The sequence below is a fragment of the Loxodonta africana genome, chromosome 9 (assembly GCF_030014295.1).
Source record: "Loxodonta africana isolate mLoxAfr1 chromosome 9, mLoxAfr1.hap2, whole genome shotgun sequence".
NCBI classification, from domain to species: domain Eukaryota; kingdom Metazoa; phylum Chordata; class Mammalia; order Proboscidea; family Elephantidae; genus Loxodonta; species Loxodonta africana.
In genome coordinates this window covers 65,467,034-65,492,981 of record NC_087350.1, presented here as the reverse complement: position 1 = coordinate 65,492,981, position 25,948 = coordinate 65,467,034, and the positions used below count along the sequence as shown (strand labels likewise).

The window sequence follows — 25,948 nt, the reverse complement described above, 5'->3', positions numbered from 1 at the left end:
TGAGTGTTCCCAATCTGTAATACCTCTTTTGTTCTCAGTCTTTTAGTCATTTCACCTTTTGAAAAGAAAAAGGGAAAATTAGACAGTTTAGCTATTTGTATGGCAACCTTACTAAAGATTTGATGGAGGCCAATCTTCTCACCTAAATTACCTTTGAGGCTTATTACTAGATTTCATGTATTCATACTATGTCTGTTTAGAGTAGAATTTAATACAGCTTATGTGCCTTCCAGATTCATTAAGTAAAGGTTTTCTTGAAATATTTTAAAAGTGCAGTATTTGTTTTGAATACACATGCATACACATGTGCCTACTCCTTTAAAAAAATAGTGTGAAACATATCTGAAGAATTATTTTTCTGTTAGCTAAGAAAGCCTTTAACTGACTTAATATCTTGTGTTTTGCCAGTTGCAGTGTAGTGGGTGTGCTTAACTATTCTAATACGGAGATTCCTAATAAATAGTTGATCAAACTGTGAAGACACAAAGGTGATTATCATAGCAAAAATGAAGATTTCTGGTTAAAATCTAGTATAGTACAGTGAAACCTGTGAGAGCCGGAACTCAACGGGACTGGCCTTGTTTTTCTGGGTCCTGCAAGTTTTCTGCCTTTGACAAGTTGCAGTCTTACGCTTTTCTGTTGCTCATTTTAGTGGAAAATACTTGTTTTCCAGCTCTGACAGGTGTCTGCTTGTCTGTCTTATGTAAGGTCCAGCTTTTGCAGGTACGTTAGAAAAGACTTGGGACGCTACCTCTAATTTTGTATAATTTTCAGTACGCAATTAAGTTTAAGAGGTTTAATCAATAAAAATAAAAACTTAAAACCTTGCATTTGAATAAAGGTGCACTATACCTTTTTTTTATACCTTCCTTGCTTATATTCTTAGTACCATATATTTCTCAAAATTTTTTTATATAACCTAGTATACCTTTTCCTCACTTATCAACTGTGTCATTATCTGACATTTTGCATTTACAACAATAGTAAAAAATCTACTATCCAACTATTTTGCTTATTCACGGCATACACCTAACAGTAACAAACGCCGAGCTGGTGAGGCGAGAGTGACGCTGGCTGTGATGGTTAAGGTTATATGTCAAGTTGGCTGGGCCATGAATCTCAGTGGTTTGGCAATTATGTAATGATGTAATTTGGCAGTTATGTAGTGATGTAGTCATTGTCCATTTTGTGATCTGATATGGTCATCCTCCGTTTTTGCATAATGGTTTTGCATAACAACCTGGTCTTCGGAACCTAGCCATGTTGATACATGAGGAGAGGGTATATAGCCCTTTTCCTCCTGTTGAATACATTTCTAGTGATACATTTTACAAAGTTTTCTTTTAGTGGGAAAAAAAGGTAGGATTAGGTCTTTTATTATATTTTATGGAATAGCATTACTTATAAATATTTCCTTTTACTGTATTCTTTCATACCTGCAAAGCAGCATAAATTATAAAAGTATACAGGAACTATGCTATGTTTGGAAAAACAAGGAATTCTTTAGAGCAAGCCTGTTTAAGCATCTTATTACAGTAGGAGAGCTTATTGTTACTTTTTTTTGTGTGTGCTTTAAGTGAAAGTTTACAAATCAAGTCAGTCTCTCATACAAAAATTTATATACACCTTGCTGTATACTCCTAATTGCTCTCCCCCTAATGAGACAGCCTGCTTCTTCCCTCCACTCTCTTTTCATGTCTACTCCACTACCTTCTAACCCCCTCTATCCTCTCATCTTCCCTCCAGATAGGAGATGCCAGCATAATCTCAAGTGTCTACTTGATCCAAGAAGCTCATTCTTCACCAGCATCTTTTTCTATCCCATTGTTCAGTCCAATCCCTATGTGAAGAGTTGACTTTGGGAATGGTTCCTGTCCTGGGCTAACAGAAAATCTGGAGGCCATGACCACCAGGGTCCTTCTAGTCTCAGTCTGACCAGTAAGTCTGGTCGTTTTACGAGAATTTGGGATCTGCATCCCACTGCTCTCCTGCTCCCTCAGGGGTTCTCTGTTGTGTTCCCTGTCAGAGCAGGCATCAGTTGTAGCCGGGCACCATCTAGTTCTTTTGGTCTCAGGCTGATGTACTCTCTGGTTTATGTGGCCCTTTCTGTCTCTTGGTCTCGTAATTATATTGTGTTATATTGTGTCCTTGATGTTCTTCATTCTCCTTTGCCCCAGGTGGGTTGAGACCCATTGATGCATCTTAGATAGCCACCTGCTAGCGTTTAAGACCCCAGACTCCGCTCTCCAAAGTGGGATGCAGAATGTTTTCTTAATAGATTTTATTATGCCAGTTAACTTAGATGCCCCCTGAAACCATAGTCCCCAAACCCCCGCCCCTCCTATGCTGGACTTAAAAGTGTTCAGTTTATTCAGGGAACTTCTTTGCTTTTGTTTTAGTCCAGTTGTGCTGACCCAGCCTGTACTGTATGTTGCCTTTCGCTTCACCTAAACTAGTTCTTATCTACTATCTAATTAGTGCGTACTCCTCTTCTCCTTCGCTCCCTCTCTCCCCCTCTTGTAACCATCAAAGAATATTTTCTTCTCTGTTTAAACTGTTTCTTGACTTCTTATGATAGTGGTCTTATACAATATTTGTTCTTTGGAACTGACTAATTTCACTCAGCGTAATGCCTTCCAGATTCCTCAATGTTATGAAATGTTTCACAGATTCATCACTACTTTATCGATGCATAGTATTCCATTGCGTGAATATACCATAACTTACCCATTCATCTGTTGATGGAAACCTTGGTTGCTTCCATCTTTTTGCTATTGTAAACAGTGCTGCAGTAAACATGGTTGTGTGTATATCTGTTTGTGTAAAGGCTCTTATTTCTCTAGGATATATTCCAAGGAGTGGGATTGCTGGATCGTATGGTAGTTCTATTTCTAGCTTTTTAAGGAAGCGCCAAATCAATTTCCAAAGTGGTTGTACCATTTTACATTCCCACCAGCAGTGTGTATGTGTTCCAGTCTCTCCACAACCTCTCCAACATTTATTATTTTGTGTTTTTTGGATTAATGCCACCCTTGTTGGAGTGAGATGGGATCTCATTGTAATTTTGATTTGTATTCCTCTAATGGCTAATGATCGTAAGCATGTCCTCATGTATCTGTTAGCTATCTGGATGTCTTTAGTGAAGTGTCTGTTCCTCTCTTTTGCCCATTTTTTAATTGGATATTTGCCTTTTTGTAATTGAGTTTTTGCAGTATCATGTAGGTTTTAGAGATCAGGCACTGATCGGGGAATGTTCATAGCTAAAAACTTTTTCCCAGTCTGTAGGTAATCTCTTTACTCTTTCGGCGAAGTCTTTCGATGAGCATAGGTGTTTGATTTTTAGGAGCTCCAATTTTTTTTTTTTAGTTATCTAGTTTTTCTTCTGCATTGTTAGTAATGTTTCGTGTACTGTTTATGCCATGTATTACGGCTCCTAACGTTGTCCCTATTTTTTCTTCCATGATCTTTATCATTTTCGATTTTATATTTAGGTCTTTGATCCATTCTGAGTTCATTTTTGTCCATGGTGTGAGGTATGGGTCTTGTTTCATTTTTTTGCAGATGGATATCCAGTTATGCCAGCACCATTTATAAAAAGACTGTCTTTTCCCCATTTAACTGTTTTGAGGCCTTTGTCAAATATCAACTGCTCATATGTGGATGGATTTATGTCTGGATTCTCAATTCTGTTCCATTAGTCTATGTATCTGTTGTACTAGTACCAGGCTGTTTTGACTACTGTGGCGGTATAATAGGTTCTAAAATCAGGTAGAGTGAGGCCTCCCACTTTGTTCTTCTTTTTCAGTAATGGTTTACTTATCTGGGGCCTCTTTCCCTTCCGTATGAAGTTGGTGACTTGTTTTTCCATCTCATTAAAAAATGTTGTTGGAATTTGGATCAGAATTACATTAAATGTATAGATCGCTTTTGGTAGAATAGACATTTTTGCAATGTTAAGTCTTCCTATCCATAAGTGAGTTACGTTTTTCTACTTACGTAGGTGTCTTTTGGTATCTTGCAGAAGTGTTTTGTGGTTTTCTTTGTATAACTGTTTTACATCTCTGGTAAGAGTTATTCCTGAGTATTTTATCTTCTTGGGGGCTACTGTAAATGGTATTGATTTGGTGATGCGCTTTGTATTGGTGTAGAGGAATCCAACTGATTTTTGTACGTTTATCTTGTATCCTGATACTCTGCTGAACTCTTCTATTAGTTTCAGTAGTTTTCTTGAGAGTTTTTTAGGGTTTTCTGTGTATAAGATCATGTCAGCTCCAAATAGAGATACTTTTACTTCTTCCTTGTCAGTCTGGATGCCCTTTATTTGTTTATCTAGCCTAATTGCTCTGGCTAGGACCCCCAGCACAATGTTGAATAAGAATGGTGACAGAGGGCATCCTTGCCTGGTGTCCAATCTCAAGGGGAATGCTTTCAGACGCTTTCCATTTAGGATAATGTTGGCTATTGGCTTTGTATGACTGCCCTTTATTATGCTGAGGAATTTTCCTTCTATTCCTATTTTGCTGAGAGTTTTTATCATGAATGGGTGTTGAACTTTCTCAGATGCCTTTTCCGCTTTGATTGGTAAAATCATGTGATTCTTGTCTTTTGTTTTACTTGTATGATGGATTACATTGTTTTTCTAATATTGAACCATCCCTGCATACCTGGTGTGAATCCCACTTGGTCATGGTGAATTTTTTTTTGATATGTTGTTGAATTCTATTGGCTAGAATTCTGTTGAGGATTTTTGCATCTAAGTTCATGAGGGATATAGGTCTGTAATTTTCTTTTTTTGTGGTGTCTTTACCTGGTTTTGGTATCAGGGATATGCTGGCTTCAGAGAACGAGTTTGGGAGTTTTCCGTCCTTTTCTATGCTCTGAAATACCTTTAGTCATAGTGGTGTTACCTCTCCTCTGAAAGTTTGGTAGAACTTTGCAGTGAAGATGTCCGGGCCAGGGCTTTTTTTTGTTGGGAGTTTTTTGCTTACCTTTTCAATCTCTTCTTTTGTTCTGGGTCTGTTTAGTTTTTCTCCCTCTGTTTGTGTTAGTTTAGGTAGGTAATGTGTTTCTAGGAATTCATCCATTTCTTCTAGGTTTTCAAATATGTTTGAGTATAGTTTTTCATAGTAATCTGATATGATTCTTTTAATTTCAGTTGGGTCTGTTGTAACATCGCCCATCTTGTTTCTTATTCGGGTTATTTGCTTCCTCTTCAGTTTTTCTTTTGTCATTTTGGCCAGTGGTTTATCAATTCTGTTGATTTTTTTTCAAAGAACCAGCTTTTGGTCATAATAATTCTCTGAATTGTTTTTTCTGTTTTCTATTTCATTTAGTTCTGCTTTAATTTTTATTATTTGTTTTCTTCTGGTGCCTAAGGGTTTCTTGTGTTCTTCTCTATTTGTTCAAGTTGTAGGGATAATTCTTTGATTTTGGCCCTTTCTTCTTTTTGGATGTGTGCATTTATTGATATAAATTGACCTCTGAGCACTGCTTTGGCTGTGTCCCAAAGATTCTGATCCGAAGTGTTTTCATTCTCATTGGATTCTATGAATTTCTTTATTCCATCCTTAAAGTCTTCTCTAATCCAGTCTTTTTTGAACAGGGTATTGTTCAGTTTCCAAGTGTTTGATTTCTTTTCCCTGCTTTTTTTGTTATTGATTTCTACTTTTATGGCCTTACAGTCAGAGAAGATGCTTTGTAATATTTCAGTGTTTCGTATTCTGCTAAGGTTTGCTTTTTGACCTAATATGTGGTCTGTTCTAGAGAATGTTCCGTGTGTATTAGAAAAGAAAGTATAGTTGGTTGCTGTTGGGTGGAGTGTACTGTATATGTCTACAAGGTCAAGTTGGTTGATTGTGGCATTTAGATCTTCCATGTCTTTATTGACCTTCTTTCTGGATGTCCTGTCCTTCAGTGAAAGCAGTGTGTTGAGGTCTCCTACTATTATTGTGGAGCTGTCTCTCTCACTTTTCAATGCTGATTGAGTTTGTTTTATGTGTCTTGCAGCCCTGTCATTGGGTGCATAAATATATAATATGGTTATACCCTCCTGGTATATTGCCCCTTTAATCATTATATAGTGTCCTTCCTTATCCTTTCTGATGGATTTAACTTTAATGTCTATTTTGTCAGAAATTAGTATTGCCACTCCTGTTCTTTTTTGATTGTTGTTTGGTTGATGTATTTTTTTCCATCCTTTGCATTTTAGTTTGTTTGTGTCTCTCAGTCTAAGGTGTGTCTCTTGTAGGCAGCATATAGACGGATCGTGTGTTTTTATCCATTCTGCCACTCCGTGTCTCTTTATTGGTGCGTTTAGTCCATTTACATTCAGTGTAATTATGGGTAGGTATGAATTTAGTGCTATTGTTTTGATGTCTTTTTTGTGTGTTGTTGACAGTTTCTTTTTCCCACTTAATTTTTTGTGCTGAGTAGATTATCTTTATATATTCTTTTCCTCTTATTCATTGTTGTTGATTTTGTTTCTGCTGAGTCTCAATTTTTTCGTTGTGTTTTATTTTAATGTGTAGGATAGTTTGCCTCCTTTGTGGTTACTTTGTTACTTACCCCTATTTTTCTAAATTTAAACCTAACTTTTATTTCGTTGTATAGCCTTGTCTTCCTCTCTGTATGAAAGATCTGTGAGCACATTTCTTAGTCCCTCTTTATCGTTTTAATGTTTTCTTCTTTTACATAATGACATTGCTGTTTCCCTGTTTTGAGCGTTTTTTTATCTTGATTTTTTTTTTTGATTTCCATCTCTGGGTTGACATCTGCTTGCTCTAGTCTTGGGTTGATACCTGATACTTGATATTATTGATTTTCTAACCAAAGAACTCCCTTTAGTATTTCTTGTAGTTTTGGTTTGGTTTTTGCGATTCCCTAAACTCCTGTTTATCTGGAAATGTCCTAATTTCACCTTCATATTTGAGAGACAGTTTTGCTGGGTATATGATTCTTGGCTGGCAATTTTTTTCCTACAGTTTTTTATATAAGTCATCCCATTGCCTTCTTGCCTGCATGGTTTCTGCTGAGTAGGCCGAGCTTAATCTTATTGACTCTCCTTTGTAGGTGACTTTTTGTTTATCCCTAGCTGCTCTTCAAATTCTCTCTTTATCTTTGGTTTTGGCGGGTTTGAGTATAATATGTCTTGGTGACTTTCTTTTAAAATCTACCTTATGTGGAGTTCGATGAGCATCTTGGATAGATATCTTCTCATCTTTCATGATATCAGGGAAGTTTTCTGGCAACAAATCTTCAACAGTTCTCTCTGTATTTTCTGTTTTCCCTCCCTGTTCTGGAACTCCAGTCACTCCTAGGTTATTTCTCCTGATAAACTCCCATGTGATTCTTAAGTTTTCTTCATTTTTTAAAATTCTTTTATCTGATTTTTCTTCAAATATATTTGTGCCAAATGCTTTATCTTCAAGTTCACCAATTCTGCCTTCCATTTGCTCAATTCTACTCTGTCTTTCTTTTGAGTTGTCTACTTCTGTAATTTTATTGGTAATCTTCTGAATTTCTGGTTGCTGTCTATAGATTTTTCCAGCTTATTAAGTTTTTCGTTATGTTCCTGAATAACCTTTTTAATTTCTTCAACTACTGTATCTGTGTGTTCCTTGGCTTGTTCTGTGTATTGCCTGATTGCCTTCCTGACATCTTGAAGAGTTCTCTATATTAATCTTTTGTGTTCTGCCTCTGGTAATTCCAGGAAAGCGCTTTCATCTAGAAGATCCCTTGATTCGTTGTTTTGAGAGCTTGTTGAGGTGATTATGGTCTGTTTCTTTATGTGACTTGATATTGACTATTGTCTCCGAGCCATCTATAAGTTATTGTATTAGTTTATGTTATGTTTGCTTACTGTATCATAGCTTCTTGCTTTGTTTTCTTTTGATATGCCCAAATGAGTTGCTTGAGTGAGCTAGCTTGATTATTTTCGCCTTTGGAGCTCTGATGTCCTGTCCCCAAATGCCTAGAGCTGTTATCAGGTATATCAGTCTAGGAGTCCATTCACTTTTCTTGTATGAATTCAGCTCATGTGCCCAGGTAGCTGGTCATCAAGTGTGTGGTACAGGCTCTGTCCTAGAGTCTTAGGGGGCAGGAGTGATTGGTGTAGGTACTGATATCTGAGTGTAGCAGGGGGTCACACTCTGAACAACGCAGAGGGCTGAGCACGGTCCCCAAAGTGTCTCTGAGGAAAGTGTGCCCCTGTTCTCTAGAGCATACAGGTGGGTGGGTTCTCCAGACAGACCATGGGCACCCAGTGTTTTTGGTTGTAAGGACTGGGAGGTACCAGTTATCCTTGGACCCCTGTCGTGGGTGGCTGGGTGACCTGAGTAGAGCCACCAGTCCTTAGGCCCCCGATGAGAGCAGGTGAGAACCCTGTTTCGTAGGCAAAGCAGTGTCAAACATCGAACGTCCACCTCTCCACCGCACAGCTGAAACAGTTGTAGTCTGCCAGCAAGGGCCTATTCTCCTGAAATAGGCCCACACAGGTCCATGCAGTGGGGATAAGGTACTCTTAAGTTCACAGACCGTTTCTGCCTGGACAGGAGCCACTTCTGTCCTGACCTTCCCCACTTAGTAGAGCTGGCAAATTATCTTTTTCCCCAGTTGAGAATTTATTCCTTCTCTAGGGCCTGGAGGATGGCTCTAGGTGCTCATCAGGGCCTATCTCAGGCCCAGGGAAGTGATCAACCACAGAAGCAGGCTTGGGGGCAGGGGGCGCTGTAAAATATACGCAAGAACTTAGCTTTTGCTGAGAGCGCTGTTCTTCTCCGGTTCTGGAGGTAGAGTAGCCTGTGTGGCTGGCTGCTTCTCCGTGAGGTAACTGCAGCCGATCGCTAGTACCAGCCTGCTGCAGCCACTGCCCGGAATGATGCCTGAGGGCTCTCGGTGATTCAGGTCCAATAACTCCTCTCCACTTTTGAACTGTCTCTTCCTCCCCTGCCCCTCAGTTCGTTTTCTGACCTCGCCTTTGATGTTCAGGGCTCCTAGCTTGTCATAAATATACTTGTTTCCTTTGTTTTTTGGGGTCTTTGTTTTAAGAGGACTCTCGGGAAGCATCTGTCTATTCTGCCATCTTGGCCCCGCCTCCTCTTTTTGTTACTTTTACCCTTTGGCAAGTCACTTAACCTTTCTAATCTTCACTGTTAAGGTCATTGCCTTTGAGTGGCTGGACCAAACATTGTTTTGAGAGTCAGGATGGTAGAATGGCATTGAAAGAGAGACTGATGCTTTATACAACTTAGAGCCAGCCCTTTGGGAAATTTCAGGGGTGCCCTTCCCATTCTCAGGTTTTATCTGGTCTCTGGAGAGGAGATAACTGTAAACTTGGTTTTAATACCTCTCAAACCAAACCAACTGCCGTCGAGTTGATTCCGACTCATAGCAACCCTATAAGACAGAGAATAACTGTGCCATAGGGTTTCCAAGGAGTGTCTTTTGGATTTGAACTGCTGACATTTTTGTTTAGCAGCCATAGCACTTAACCACTGTACCACCAGGGTTTCCTTAATACCTGTAGTGAGTGACAATTCTGATCAGTCACTGTTGAAAAGCAATTAATTATTGGCTAAAATACTGTATTTTTATGCAAATAACATTTATGTTTTTTTTTTGCCAGCTGTGCCCCCCCCCCACAGGTATTTTTGTAAGCATGCTATGCTAATTTTTTAAATAGCAACATGTAATAAAATTGGCATAGCAGTGCTTATGAAAGTACCTTGCAGGGGGTGGGCACAATTGGCAAACATAGAAGGCACACATTATTTGTGTAAAAATATGGTACATAATAGTAACAGTGACTAGAAAGTATAAGGAAAATACGCATTGTTTTCCCCATCTACTTAAATATTGAGAAAGCGTTTTTTCACTTGAAAAAAAATCTTACCTTATTACCTAAACCTTCTTCTTTTGAGTTTAGTTCTGGACCTTTTGTACTCAACCACAAATTTCTCATTCTGTTGCCAGTTTTTGCTGAGATAATATATATTAGGGAAATAGTAATTTATTTTTGTGCTCAAAGGCATTATGAACATTATACTTCTTACTTGAATGTGCCTATTAATAGAAAAGACCTTCCCGTCGTTCCGTTACCTGAGTTAGCCCCTTTATAATCTTAGACACGTAAATTGTTGTGTCCATAGATTTTTTAAAAAATTATTTTAAGAATACATAGCTTTGTTACTTGCATGAACATAATTAATCTCCCTCCTATGCTTAAAAGTGTTTAGCCAGTTTTAAAGAGAGTTTGGTAGGAAATTTGTCACCAAGTCACTATGAATTTATCACACCTTCTGTAAAATATTACTATTTAGAATATATAGACCACAAAATAGTATACTAGCATCCTTGTATGTAAAACTAAATACTTTTTTTTAGCAGTGCCCTAAATTGGAACTTTAAGGGTTTAGCTCAAGATTTTATAAGCCTGGCTACATGTCAGGATCACTTCAGAGATTCTGATTCAGAAGTCCAAGAATGCAACTCATTATTCTCTATTTTTAATAAATATCCCAGGGTAATTTTGACACAACCAGTCAAGTTCCAAGAAATAACTTCCTTAATTTACTATCAAAGACTAAACACCGCACTGACTGGGCTGAATAAAATTCTGGGTGTTTTTGTAGTTAGAAGGCTAAGCATGCTTTTCAGGATGGCACATTTTGAATCAAGTCAGGTACTTTTTTATCTAAAAAAAATATACGACGAGAAAATCTAATCTCCCACTTTGTCCTTTTCATGTAAAGAGCTTAGAAAAGCCCTTTAGAATTATCATAATGGCATTTGGTGTATAATTTATAGTCTCTTCATCAATTAAAATACTAAGTTCAAATACAAAGCTTCTCGACAAGGGAGGCTGTGTTTATTTTGCTTGCTTTCTCTGCTGCTTACTACACTGCTAGGCACCCTGTGAGCATTTAGTGGATCTTCATCAGTGAGGATGGTCATGGAGAGGCTTGCGACCTGGTTGAATTATGGAGCCATGCCTATGTAGGAATGGCAGGACTTCAGCTGTGAGTGCTGCCAATTTCTTCCTTATTCCTTCTGCTTGCATACAGGCCCCTGTTCTGGAGGAACTGCCCTTAATTAAAGCAACACTTGTTTTCAACCATTATGAATACGCTTTTAACTTTTAAACTTTATGTGTGCAATTGCTTGCTTTTCTAGTGCTTTTTAATCAGTCAGTAAACGCTAGTTGATAAATGCTTATTTTTTTAAAAAAGAGGTTAATCAACATAAAATATGTTCTTTGATTAGTATGAAGTACTCCTTTGTGTACAAGATCATGATGATCCAGCCATTGATGTGTGTAAGAAGCTTCTTGGAAAATATCCTAACGTGGATGCTAGGTTGTTTATAGGTAAGTAACAAATTCTTTAGTAACCATTTACTTCAGTAGTATTAAGTGCAGGCAGTCCCCAGGATATGAACATCCAATTTACGTACAACCCACAGTTATGAACCAACCTCTGTGAAGCCTATTATATTAAAAATCTGAGGTACATACAGTGGTTCAGGTGCCGCTTTGCAGCACACATCAAAACGTTATCATTATTACGGTATTAATATGGTAAAGATATTTTAGTGTATCTGAAAGTGTTTCTTTAATGGTTTTTATGCATAGAAAGGTGCACTATATACTGTATACTAACACAAACATTTGACTAACTGACGTTAGATATGCACCATACCTAACTATTCCACTTTACGTACAAATTTGATTTAAAGACAGATTTAGGAATGGAACTCGTTCGTAATCTGGGGACTGCCTGTATCAGTAATCGTCTCTACCTTAAACTATAGATTAAGGTGCTGGCCACCCAGTGAATTTATTAACATGTTAGTTTTAAGATTGTTGGCATAGTGAAAGGTATTTACATCTTTTTGAGAAAACTTAAGTTATAAAAGCAAAGGTTTTTTTTTTTTCCCCCATATCTGGGATTAACAAAATGACACTTAAAAAAATTACTTCAAATTATGTTACACCTATCAATGAGACTTGAAAGTCTTGTTTTTATTGCTTTACTGTTTTTAATCTGTGGCCTTTTCTGTAGTCTTAATTGACTATAGTTGAGAGCTAGTGATAGAATTCAATTTTATTATATTACAAAAGAGTGTTTTTCTAAAAGCCTACAGGCTTTTTCTAAAGACTTGAAGAGGTGTATTTGGCATTAAATATTGATTCATATTTACTTTCTTTTAATGCAAGGTAATTCAGGGGTGAACAACATAATTCTTTTGAAAAAACAATTTTTAAGTATTAAGAACCATAGAAAATGTAAAGAATAATATGAAAGTATATTAGTTTATTAAAATGTGCAACTATGTTTTACTTCTTCCTACCATGTATCTGTATAAAGTATCTCCAGTGTTGCATGTATCTTTCACTTCTGTACCTTTACATTTTTAGGTGGCAAAAAGGTTGGCATTAATCCTAAAATTAATAATTTAATGCCAGGATATGAAGTTGCAAAATACGATCTTATATGGATTTGTGATAGTGGAATAAGAGGTGAGGTTTTTCTTATTTATTTTATAAAGCTATTCATTGATAAAATGCCAAAAGCAATCTGAAAATGCCTTTATCAGATATACGAAGTTATACAGTTATACTAAGATTTTGATTTTTTAATCCTAACCTACAATGTTACATGTTTTTATTTTGAGGAGAAAATTCCAACCATTAAAAGAAAAAAGTCATGTTCCATTATAGAGTTTATAAGTTCTCTCTTGTGTGTAACTTTTCCCTTGTTTGTGTTATTCTTACCTTTTACTTTAATCTGTTGCTCAAATAATATACTATCTCAGAGAAGGAGGTGGAAATCAATAGGTGCGATTTTACTAGAATATATACATTTATTAGAATATATACATGGCTTTTTACTTAGGTGATTTTAGTTATCATTTGCATTGAAATTTTAAATATTTATACTTATATGTATTAATATGTACCTATATTAATTTCAGTGTTCTGTAAACCACTTACGCTTGATGACCTCAATCTTAACTTTAGAATAAAATTTCCCCAAGCTCAGCACTCTTGACATTTTGGGCTGGATAATTCTTTGTTGTGGGGACTGCCCTATGCATTGTAGGATGTTTAGCAGCATACTTGTCCTTTACCAACTATACGCTAGTAGTAACTCTTACCCCAACCCAAGCCTTGTGACAACCAAAAATGTCTCCAGACATTGCAGAATGTCACCTGGGGGACGAAATTACCCCAAGTTGAGAATCACTGCCCTAAAATACGAGTATTTAAGTGTTTGAGGTCCAAATACACTTTGTTTTATATAGTAGATTTAGTTCTTAAATATTTAAAGGGCATAAAAAGTTAAAGTAAGGTAAAATGATATGAAATATTTGCTATTGAAGATGGGACAGTGATTTTTTTTTTTTTTTTTTAAATTTTTATTAAGCTTCAAGTGAACATTTACCATTCCAATCAGTCTGTCACATGTAGGTTTACATACATCTTACTCCCTTCTCCCACTTGCTCTCCCCCTATTGAGTCAGCCCTTACAGTCTCTCATTTCGTGCCAATTTTACCTTCTTCCATCTCTCTCTATCTTCCCATCCCCCCTCCAGTCAAGAGTTGCCAACACACTCTCCCGTGTCCACCTGATTTAATTAGCTCGCTCTTCATCAGTATCTCTCTCCCCCCCACTGACCAGTCCTTTTCATGCCTGATGATTTGTCTTCGGGGTTGGTTCCTGTCCTGTGCCATCAGAAGTTCTGGGGAGCATTGTCTCTGGGATTCCTCTAGTCGGAATCATACCATTAGGTGTGGTTTTTTAATGAGAATTTGGGGTCTGTATCCCATTGGTCTCCTGCTCCCTCAGGAGTTGTGACAGTGATTTTTTTTTATTACTTTAAAATGCAAATTTGAAAGTTAATAGAAGTATAGTTTTCTTAGTTATCTAGTGCAGCTATAACAGAAATACCACAAGTGGATGGCTTTAACAAACAGAATTTTTATTCTTTCACAGTTTAGGAGACTAGAAGTCTGAATTCAGGGCATCAGCTCCAGGGTAGGGCTTTCTGTCTATGTCGACTCTGGGGGAAGGTCCTTGTCATCACTCTTCTTCCCTTTACCTAGGAGCTTCTACCACAGGGACCCCAAGTCCAAAGGACACACTCTGTTCCCAGCTATGCCTTCTTGCTTCTTGGGTCAGCAAGCCTAGCTTCACTGATAAGTAACTGGAAGCACCTCGCTCAACTAGCAGGAAGCTCCTGTGCAAAGGCACTCAGCTCTCAAGCTCCACAGGTCGGCCCCAGCACTGCCCCGTGCTGGTCTCCTAGAGCAGGGGAGATTGATGACAAGAACCTTCCCACAGAGTCGACAGAGAGAGAAAGCCTTCCTCTCTAGCTGGCGCCCTGAATTCAGACTTTTAGCCTCTAAACTGTGAGAGAATGAGATTTATTTGTTAAAAGCCATCTGCTTGTGGTATTTCTGTTATAGCAGCACTAGGTAACTAAGACAGTAGCCAATTCTGCTAATTAATCAGGACCATTACAAATCTGTTAACATTATGCTCATTCTCCACATTTGTGGTCTTAAATCATTTGCTGTCATATATTTGCCATATTTTCTGTGTACAAATCTTTGTCAAATACAATCTTATTCTATTCTAGCTAGCAGCTCTGTGAAGTAGGATACCTATTACACTGACTGAGGCAGTGGAGGCCCAGTCCTGTGGTTTGAGAATAGAGGAGTCAGCACAAGATCTGAAGTCCTTTGACTTCTGCCCCTGTGCCTTTTCCACTAGGACACATTGTCCATAATTCCAGTATGGAGGTTCAGAAAAGGGGGTTAATAGTTTCAAAGTATATTCTGCCTCTGGTGCATAATAGGTATACATTGAGATAAAAACGTATAGAGTAAATTAGCTTACCATGAATTATGCCTTTTTTGTAATTTTGTATTCTGCTCAGAAAGGTAATTAAGATTTATTCTGTTAGATCCAAATGTCAAAAAGAATTTAATAAAAACTCACAAAATATATTCTACTCTAGTGGACATTTTACTAAAATCTTTTTCTCCTGCCTCCCCCTTTTTTATTGTAGTAATTCCAGACACACTTACTGACATGGTTAATCAAATGACAGAGAAGGTGGGATTGGTTCATGGGCTGCCGTATGTGGCAGACAGACAGGGCTTTGCTGCCACATTAGAACAGGTAAGTATGGTAGTCATAAGTGATAATGTTATCAAATCTGTAATCTACAAGAAGTTTGAGACTATTATAAGAGTTGGGATTAGCTACCTGAAGTGAATTATATTACATTTCTTTGGGAGCCTACTGTGTACTAAAATCTTCAGAATAGCTGTTTTCATTAGTGAGGACATTCTTGAGCCCCCTGGAATCACTCACTGCTGAACTGACTACACATTGGCAGTGAATGGATATGCAAAGGGAATATCCTGTGATCTTATTTCCATCTGACCACAGTATATTATTTTTTTCTTATGATCTTCACTTTCCCTTCTGGAGTTCAGTTCTAGACTATTGACTGCATAAAAGTACACATCATATATAGTTCTTTTAAGGATTCAATCAGAAAAGAACCTTTTTTAAATATCATGAAGTATTTCAAATACAGGCAGTCCCTGAGTTACAAATGAGACCTGTTCCTAAGTCTGTCGTTAGGTCACATTTATAGGTAATTTGAAATAGGTACAAATGGTTCTTATTTAGTGTCAGTCAAGTGGAGCCCTGGTGATGCAGTGGTTAAGTGCTCAGCTGCTAACCAAAAGGTTGGCAGTTTGAACCCACCAGCTACTCCTGTGAAACCCTATGGGGCAGTACTACTCGCTAGGAGTATGAATCACTGAGAGTTGAAATTGACTCAGTGGCAGTGGATTTGATTGGAGCCCTGGTAACGAAGGGGCTAAGAGCCTGGCTACTAACTAAAAAGTCAGCAGTTCGAATCCAACAGCTGTTCCTTGGAAACCCTATGGGGCAGTTCTGCTCTGTCCTGTAGGGTCACTATGAGTCGGAATGGATTTGACTACAGTGGGTTTGGTTTTGGTTTTAGTCAAATGTTTGTCTTACTATATAGTATATATTTTACCTTTCTATGCATAGAGTAGCTAAAGTGAATGGAAGAAATGACGGGGTAAAAGAGATGAACAGATTTCAAAGGGAGGCTCAAGAAGATGGAGTTAAGATTTACAATGAAGTGTGCAAAGACCTGCAGTTAGAAAACCAAAAGGGAAGAACATGCTTGACATTTCTCGAGCCGAAAGAACTGAAGAAAAAAATCAAGCCTCGAGTTAACGATGTTGAAGGATTCTATGGGGAAAATATTGAATGATGTGGGAAGCATCAAAAGAAGATGGAAGGAATACACAGAGTCACTGTACCAAAAAGAATTGGTTAACATTCAGCCATTTCAGGAGGTAGCGTGTGATCAAGAACTGGTGGTATTAAAGGGAGAAGTCCAAGCTGCACCAAAGGCATTGGTGAAAAACAAGGCTCCAGGAATTGACGGGGTACCAATTGAGATATTTCAACAAATGGATGGAACGCTGGAAGTGCTCACTAATCTTTGCCAACAAATTCGGAAGGCAGCTACCTGGTCAACTGATTGGAAGAGATCCATATTTATACCCTTCCAAAGAAACGCAATCCAACAGAATGCAGACATTATCGAAAAATACTATTAATATCACACACAGGTAAAATTTTGCTAAAGATCATTCAGAAGTGGTTGTAGCAGTACATTGATAGGGAACTGCCAGAAATTCAAGGAGAATTCACGAGAGGATGTGAACAAGGGATGTCATTGCTGATGTCAGATGAATCTTGGCTGAAAGCAGAGAATACCAGAAAGATGTTTACCTGTGTTTTAATGACTATGCAAAGGTGTTTGACTGTTTGGATCATAATAAATTGTGGATAACATTGTGAAAAATGGGAATTCCAGAACACTTAATTGTGCTCAAGCAGAACCTGTACCTAGACCAAGAGTAGAACGAGGATACTGCGTTGTTTAAAGTCAGGAAAGATATGTATCAGCGTCGTATTATTTGACTGTACTTGCTTAATCTGTATGCTGAATAAATAATCTGAGAAGCTGGACTATGTGAAGAAGAACGCGGCATCAGGATTGGAGGACGACTCATCAAAAACCTGCGACATGCAAATGACATAACTTTGCTTGCTGAAAGCGAAGAGTACTTGAAGTACTTACTGATGAATATCAAAGACTACAGCCTTCAGTATAAATTGCACCCCAACATAAAAGAAAACAAAAATCCTCACAACTGAACCAATAAGCAGCATCATGATAAATAGAGAAAATATTGAAATTGTCAAGAATTTTATTTTACTTAAAATCTACAGTCAATGCTCATGAGAGCAGCAGTCAAGAAATCAAACAACATGTTGCATTGGGAAAATCTGCTGCAAAAGACCTCTTTACAGTGTTGAAAAGCGGAGATGTCACTTTGAGGACTAAGATTCGCCTGACCCAAAAGCCATGTATATTCGGTCGCCTCATATGCATGTGAAAGCTGGGCAGTGAACAAGGAAGGCTGAAGAAAAATTGACGCCTTTGAATTGTGGTGTTGGTAAAGAATATTGACTGTACCACGGACTGCCCGAAGAATGGACAAATCAGTCTCGGAAGAAGTACACCCAGAACGCTCCTTAAAAGCAAGGATGCGAGATTTCATCTCACATATTTTGGACATGTTATCAGGAGGGACCTGCCCTGAAGAAGGATGTCATGACTGGTAAAGAAGATAGTCAATGAAAAAGAAGACCCTCAATGAGATGGATTGACACAGTGGCAGCAACAGTGAGCCCAAACATAGCAGTGATTGTGAGGATGACACAGGACTGGGCACTGTTTCATTCATTCTGTTGTACGCAGGGTCACAATGAGCCGGAAGCAACTCAACGGCACCTAACAACAATGCATATGAAACACTTAAGAAACACTTCCGAACGGCTCAGTGCTTTCATGACCATCCCAAAGTAGTGTGTGCATTCGTTATTATGAACCATTGCATTTAAATTGTTAACAGGCTTTATGGCACTACATTGTTAGGTATGAGTTATCGTTTGGGTGTTTGTAACCCAGGGACTGTCCAAATATCAAAAAAAGAGAAATGGGAAAAGTTTACTCAAGTTGTTATAAAATTCATTTGATTTTCTTTTACAGATTTCTAATAATTAGCCAAGACACGTATTTTGTGTTTTCCTTCAGCATATAAAAGAAATATAACCTATGTAAAAAAAAAAAAAACCTATGTAGAGAACTATAAATTATGGAAAAGTATAAGAAAGAAAAATAGGAAATTACCCAGAACCCTACCATTTAGAGGAAATGTTTATTTAAAAAAAATTGTTTTTTAAATCATTTTGGCACTTGGGATTCTTTTTTTCTAAGTGCCTTTAAGGAGCTCTGGTGGCACAGTGGTTAAAGCACTTGGCTGGTAACTGAAAGGTTGGTGGTTCAAATCTACCAGCTGCTCCACGTGCGAAAGATGTGACAGTGTGCTTCCATAAAGATTTTACAGCCTTGGAAAAGTGTTACTTTGTCCTGTAGGGTTGCTATGCATTAGAATCTACTTGACTGCAGTGGGTTTTGGTTAGAATTTTAAATACATAGTTGAGAGAGTGCTCTAAACACAATTTTTATCTTATTTTTTTCTCTTCATAAGCTTTTCCCCATACCATTAGTAATTTTTCATAAAACTAATTTTGTCTTGGCTGTTTCAGAATCTGTCATATGTGTGTCCCATAGTTGACCTAACCATTGCTGTACTGTTAAACATTCAGGGGAAAACCTTGTCTTAATTTTATAAGGGAAGGATATATGGTTTTAGTCTTTATATATCTATTAACTCAGTAATCTGCGGTTATATTCTTTTGAATTGCCATCTTATGATCGCCACAGATCTGAGGGGGTTAAAGGTACATTGATCTTTGACAATTTGGACCATAAACTCTTTCTTAATATTGCCTAGCAATGTATTTGTCCTAGTGCAAGAAATCATTAGTCTTAAACACAGAATTTTTGTTTAGTGAAAGAAATAAAAGTATATCAATCCTCTAATATATACTTTGGGTAGCTAGCTGCCTTAAAATTAGATGCAGCAGATTCTTATTTATCACATTGTACTTTTGTTTTAGAAATATCCAAGTTGGTGTATATGTCAGTGGTAAACAATTCCCAGAACACACCCACTCTCTTAGTTTAATTTTAATCCTTAGAGGGCACTCTGCCATACTTAAGAGTGGATGGAGATAGGCCAGAAGAGTGATTGCAGCTTGTAAAGAAATCCTGGGAGCCTGAAACCAGTCCTTAGTCCCACCTTATTCCTAAAATCTCACTTGATAACTGCATAAAGAATTAAGTTGTATGCTTCCGGTCTTAGAAGTTTGGTTTGATTCAGTCCCACGCACACCAGGGATTCATCGGAGTCTGGGCGTTAAGTAGGTAGTAAGATTCATAATCACCTCTTAAAATTATTTTCAGGCTATGCATGTTGTAACTCCTGCCATGACAAAGATGACTGCTCTCTAATTCAAATAAATAGGATTTTATGGCTAATAAGTACGGTTGATGACCATCTTTTTCTGCCATTGATTTAGCATCTTGTATATCTGATAACTTCATAGCATATCTAGGGAAAGGGCAGTAAGAGGGGGAATAGAATGTTAATACATGCCTTGTTTATAAAAAACACATAGAAAAATAAAATAGGGATAATTGGGAAGATGCTCAGTGCCTGGGGCAGGAAGCTTCTAGTTATAAAATAAGAAAGGGAATTAAGAGATAAAAGGAATTAACTGTCTTATAAGTTGATATACCATATATTACCTTTTATTATATGTGTATATACATGAATATCTTGAAGACAAGATATATTAAACATTTGTCAATAGCTTATATCCCAATAATGAGTAAGAGTTTTGTCTTACTTTCTATCCAGACTGAACCTTACAGTTTCAGAGAAGACAACATTTATTTGCAAATAGAATATGCTTTTCCCTCCTAGAAGTAAATATTTCTTTGTAATGATGATAATTATAAGAATACTCAATCAAATAGGAAATTACTGACTACCTGCTATATGTAAACAATATCGTGTAACACTTTTTATTCAGGTAGTTTATATAAGAATAGTAGGATATTCATTCAATCACATTTAAAGATCATTCATTAGAAAAAAAATAGCTTATCTACACCGTACTTTCAACGTAAAATTCTAATTTTATACATATGTATTTATTTTTTTGGCAGGTGTATTTTGGAACTTCACACCCAAGGTCCTATATCTCAGCCAATGTAACTGGTTTCAAATGTGTGACAGGAATGTCTTGCTTAATGAGAAAGGATGTATTAGATCAAGCAGGAGGGCTTATAGCTTTTGCCCAGTACATTGCTGAAGATTACTTTATGGCCAAAGCAATTGCTGACCGGTAAGACTAAATTAAATTAGGTCATAGACTTTTAGTACCTGATTTCCGTTGGTTTATTCTATTTCTTAAACTCATGGAGTAAGGGCTATTCTATTTTATATTTACTAGTGAATACAGAGTAGGGCAATATATAGGGTATGTCATATTAATTATTCCTAGGTATATACTAAGGAAGCAAATAAATGTTCTGATTCCTCTGTATTCTTTACCTGGCTTGAAGTGATTAAAAGGGCACTTCTCTGTGATTGTGAGTTTTCGTTAGTATAGATGTAAATTTCTGTGTGTTTTAGAAGAATTAAAAATATCAGTGTATTTGTAAGCCACTAGGTGAACATTTAAAGAATATCATTTCAAAAATTTAAATTTATTTGATACTTTGCTAAAAAGCCACCTAATGATTCATTCAGTTGACTTAACATTTCTCCATCACAAAATACTACTTGTTTATTTTTAAAGGGGGGGGGGTCACTGCCTTGTGTGGTAATTTACTAAAAACATGCTTAAAAATTAAAGATTGTTTAAAAAAAAATCTCTCATGATGGTGTTCATGGATTCATGGTTTCATAGTGTTTCTAATGAGATACATAATTCCACTTTTTGTTTATATTCTTGTTGAATATTGACACACACGCATCCCTTACGTTGGGAGGGTTAATAATGATCAGAGATTAAACTGTTAAATACGGAGCACTCTCTATCGTGTACTTTTCAGAATGACTGCATTTTAAGTTTCTTAAACCATAAACTAGGGGGTTGTAGTTCCTTCCAGCTCTTAAGATGTAACTATCATGGGCTGACGTAACTGCTAAAATATTCAGAAGTACAGTAGACCATAAGTAGCGTAAGAAGCCCCAGGACTGGGTTCACCGTGAACACCAGCAATTGCTTACTCTCCTCAGTGATGAATAAATACAACCAGCCATGCTCACATGTGTTCATAGAGTCTGTTCATCATCGTAATTCATTTTATAATTAATTTTCAGAGGATGGAGGTTTGCAATGTCCACTCAAGTTGCAATGCAAAACTCTGGCTCATATTCAATTTCTCAGTTTCAATCCAGAATGATCAGGTAAATCAGCTCTCCCTCTTCTTTTTGTCCTTTGTTAAAAGAAAGGGGGGCGAGGGCTATAAATTGTTACATGGCCTAGCTTGGTAAAATGAAAATCTGAAGGTCAGATATTTGTTTATTTTGGTTCCAGAAGAAGGAATTTATCTTCTGTATTAAGATAAATGTTACGTCTAAATATATTTTCTTTGATGTGTAGTACTGGAAGCATTCAAAAAAGGGATGTCGAGGCTTTGATTGAAATTTTTAATAGGCTGACCTGGATTTTCTACTTTTTAACACTTTGTAAACGCTTTATATTTTTTATCAGAGTATATAGGCCATTTAAATGAATTTATAGACTTCTGTGTACTAAATTGGAAACCCTGGTGGTGTAGTGGTTAAGTGCTGTGGTTGCTAACCAAAAGGTTGTCATTTCAAATCCACCAGGTGCTCCTTGGAAACTCTGGGGGGGAGTTCTGCTCTGTCCTATAGGATCGCTATGAGTTGGAATCAACTCGACAGCAGTGGGTTTGGTTTTTTGGGGGGTTTTATGTACAAAATTAAAATAGAAAAGAGATTCCTAGAAAATGCTCTGTAGAGAAGAGGCTTTACATAAATGGGTAAAGAGTTGATCATTTTGGGGAAAAAACCTGATAACTCTTGAAACCAGCCTGTTCTTTAAAGGAAATTCTTTTTATTTTTTTTAGGTGGACCAAATTGCGAATTAATATGCTTCCTGCTACAATAATTTGCGAGCCGATTTCAGAATGCTTTGTTGCCAGTTTAATTATTGGATGGGCAGCTCACCATGTATTCAGATGGGATATTATGGTATTTTTCATGTGTCATTGCCTGGCGTGGTTTATATTTGACTACATTCAACTCAGGGGTGTCCAGGTATGTGGCCAAGCATGAAAAGGCTGGCAGTTACTTGGTGGAACTAAACTTTCCGTTTAGAAAAGGTAGAAGAAAATCTCTCTGAACAGCCAATCTTCAGCTTCCCACTTGATGGTTAATATCAGGTGTAAACATTCCCTAGTGGAAGGTCGATGTAAAACTTGATTTGCCACTTTCAGTTGATATAAAAACACTTTTAGGAAGGCTCCAAAAAATGATGTTAAGCAAATAAAGAGTATTCAAACTAAGAATAACTTGGGATAGCAGTTAGGGCTGCTTCTATTCATAACCAATGTTTTCTTAAATGGCGTAGCATGGCAGTTAAGTTATCTAAAGAAGCAGACTTGATTTTATGTAGTAAACTTAGGAAAGTGAAATCCAAAAATTTTATGTTTTAGTTTCTTTAGCCTGATGGTCAGTAGATTAAAAAAAAATTTTTTTTTTAATTCCCAGGGTGGCGCACTATGTTTTTCAAAACTTGATTATGCTGTAGCTTGGTTCATCCGTGAATCCATGACAATATACATCTTCTTGTCAGCATTATGGGACCCTACTATAAGCTGGAGAACTGGTCGCTACAGGTTACGCTGTGGAGGCACAGCAGAGGAAATCCTAGATGTATAACTACAGCTCTGTGACTGTATATAAAGGAAAAAAGAGAAGTATTATAAATTATGTTTATATAAATGCTTTTAAAGATCTACCTTCAATAGTTTTATCACGTGTATGTTTTGGTAATTGTTCTTTAATTTATTTTGCATGGCACTTGCATCTGTGAGAGAAAAAACAAAAAAAAACAAAAAAACATCTATAGTCTCAGCCAAATGGTACACTTTATTTTGTGGAAGTAGAAAATCAAGAGGATTGGTTCTAGGAACCTGGGTTTGTTTTGTTGTCTGTCTGTTTATTTTTTTTTAATAAATATATACATATATACACATATATGAGTGCTCTGCAACAAATACTATGACAGTATCCTTCAGTAGAAGAAGTTTCTTTTTTGTGAGTACATGTTTTTAGAGCATTTATGGGAGGGCAACAGCTTTGTTCTGGGGTTTAGAAAAGACCAGAAGGTAATCAGTGTTCATGTCTACAGTGAATGTTACTATTCCGTGAACAATCCACAGTGTGGTACTAACTGAGAAACTTTTTCATGCTTTATGCCTACCTCTTGTAGCTGTTGCAGAGCAAATATAAATCGTAATAAGGTAGATAGGCCTGGCAAAAATAAGTGGAAAAACTTAAAAAAATAATAGTAATAAAAGAGCTGGAGTCTAGTATTTATATGAATCTGTGAGATATATTTTTCAGTCTCACTCCAATGAACCAAAAGTGGCTGAGTTTGGTTTTTAATTGTAGCCATTTATTGAAGGCATCTTTTTGACCAACTCTTGTTGGTTCTGTCTTGAACCATTGTTAATCACTGTGCTGTAATTAGTCTAGCTAAGCCTTTCCTTCCCTGCTCCTCACCCAACCTACCCCATCTTTCCTTAACTTTTTTTCAGGGGGGGTCCTGGGAGTGGTTTTGTTTTAGTATGAGTGGGCGTTTTGATAGCTGTGAGGAAAAATGCATTTCAGACACATTTCACACATGAGCTATTTTCTTACACAGTATGTCTTGTTAATAAGAATGTAATTTCATGACACAGGTATTTAATATCTTTTTTAGGAAAGTAAATATTCTAGTCATCATTAAATAAATTGCAGTAGAGTATTAAGAGGGGACAAGATGAATTTTACCGTTAAAATTAATCAGTATCAAACTAAGTCTACTGTGTGTGTGTGCGTGTGTGTATGTGTGGTTTTTTTGTTTTCTGTTTTTTTTTACTATTATAGTCTAGTCCTATTTAAATTGGATTTTTGTATTCCAGTTTGTATGACAAAATAGACTAGATCAATGCTAGTTGTAAATGCATGCTGTATTACACTCATCTCTTCCCATCATGCCGCTGAACTTGCTTGTCAGGTTGTGCTTAACTTGTGGTGAACTGGACTTGTTTTTGTTTAAACAAAAAAATAAGCAAAAAATGCAAAGGACAGTGCATAAGCCTTTCTTTCTTTTTTGGTAATGGTTTTTATGCTTTTCCTTCCGAATTGGGTGGGCATGTTGTCCATACGGATGCCTATACCGCAGGGCTAACACTGGCAATATGACAGCTGTAAATTCTGAGTTATACACTTTCCATGTCAAAGTGTAATGTGTAGCATATTAGCAATAACTATATATTTATAGAAAATGGACACTTTTCACTTCACTGAGCCAATTCATTTAATTGTCTAATGACTATATCCATGGTTTAAATTGCAGTATGTCTCTAAATGTGTATATACTATGTATGCGCATTATGTTTAAGCTTTTCTCTGGGCCAGAATGCTTCCTCCACTTTTTTTTTTTTTTTTTGCCTTATGATGAATTTGTTTGAAGGGCATTTTCTTCATGAACAAAGGCTTTGATGCATATTCCTTTCTTTATGTGAATTGGGTAGTAGTGTTCCCTGAGGAAAGCTGCACAGTGAAAACCAGTCTAGTTGTGACCCACTACGTGTTTATTTTTTTAAGTCATTATTACCCAAGTTGAATTTTGCTGACTGTGTTTATAATTTGTTGGTTTGTTTAATGAAGTTTGGTTGATGCCATCATTTGCACTGCTGAAATGAAAACTTGCTTATTACTTAGCTTTATGTTGATGACAGTATGGGCAGTGTAACAAAACCAAAATGGCTGAACAGACTTCTTGTGTTTTGTAAATACATTGAAAAAAAAAAAAAAAGTTCTGTATGTGCTTTATGTGGTAGTGGAGTATTTCCTAAAAGTGAAACTTCACATAAGCAGACAGAGTGATTCTTTGTGTAGCAAATTTGAAGTGATGATAAAATGGTAAGAAATGATATAAATGTTGAAGAAAGATCACAACAGAACTGTAGGAGTCCAAATTTAATAAGCTGTCTCTATATATATATTAAAAAAAACCAACAAGTGTCTAGAATATATGTTTTATTATTTAAAATCATTGTCTTAAGTTTTTTGTTCAAAAATAAAAATTTGAATACAATCAAAACATTAGTGATGTGTATTTTTGTTTACTGTCTTTTATTTTGTATTTATAGAAATTATCTAACATGCCCAGGCATTCACTTCAAAATTATAAGAAGTCTATCAAATGTTAATTTCTTTTTTTTTTTTGCCTGTGTTACAGTCAGGCTTATGACTTGTAGTACGACTTTCCTACCTTAGTTGTACATTGGAATTACCTGGAAAACTTTAAAAGAAATACAGATGCCTGGGCCCTGCCTGCAGAGATTATGGCTTAATTAGTCTTTGGTTGGGGCCTGAGCACTGCTGGTGATTGTACCATGCAGCCAGGGTTCAGACCCACTGGTCTGTAATAACACTTAGTAGAGACCCCGTGGTCTCTTGAGAGCTTTTTTGCTAGGCTCACAGCCTGAACTCAGCCTTACAGATCTTGCCACTAGAGGACAAAATAGAACTGCCCCATAGGGTTTCCAGGGAGCGGCTGCTGGATTCAAACATGCCTACCTTTTGGTTAGCAGTTGCATTCTT

General features: G+C 36.9%; 1 protein-coding gene across 1 annotated transcript in view; it reads left to right on the top strand.

The window, feature by feature from the left end:
- Positions 1–25,215, top strand: part of UGCG (UDP-glucose ceramide glucosyltransferase) — a 52,554-nt gene extending 27,339 nt beyond the window's left edge. The window contains exons 3-9 of the mRNA XM_003407805.4: positions 11,260–11,362; positions 12,413–12,514; positions 15,070–15,182; positions 20,263–20,441; positions 21,425–21,511; positions 22,198–22,387; positions 22,841–25,215. Of these exons, the coding sequence (XP_003407853.1) occupies positions 11,260–11,362; positions 12,413–12,514; positions 15,070–15,182; positions 20,263–20,441; positions 21,425–21,511; positions 22,198–22,387; positions 22,841–23,011 (945 nt within the window). The 3' untranslated portion in view covers positions 23,012–25,215. The remainder of the gene's footprint in view (positions 1–11,259; positions 11,363–12,412; positions 12,515–15,069; positions 15,183–20,262; positions 20,442–21,424; positions 21,512–22,197; positions 22,388–22,840) is intronic.
- Positions 25,216–25,948: the final 733 nt, after the last annotated feature.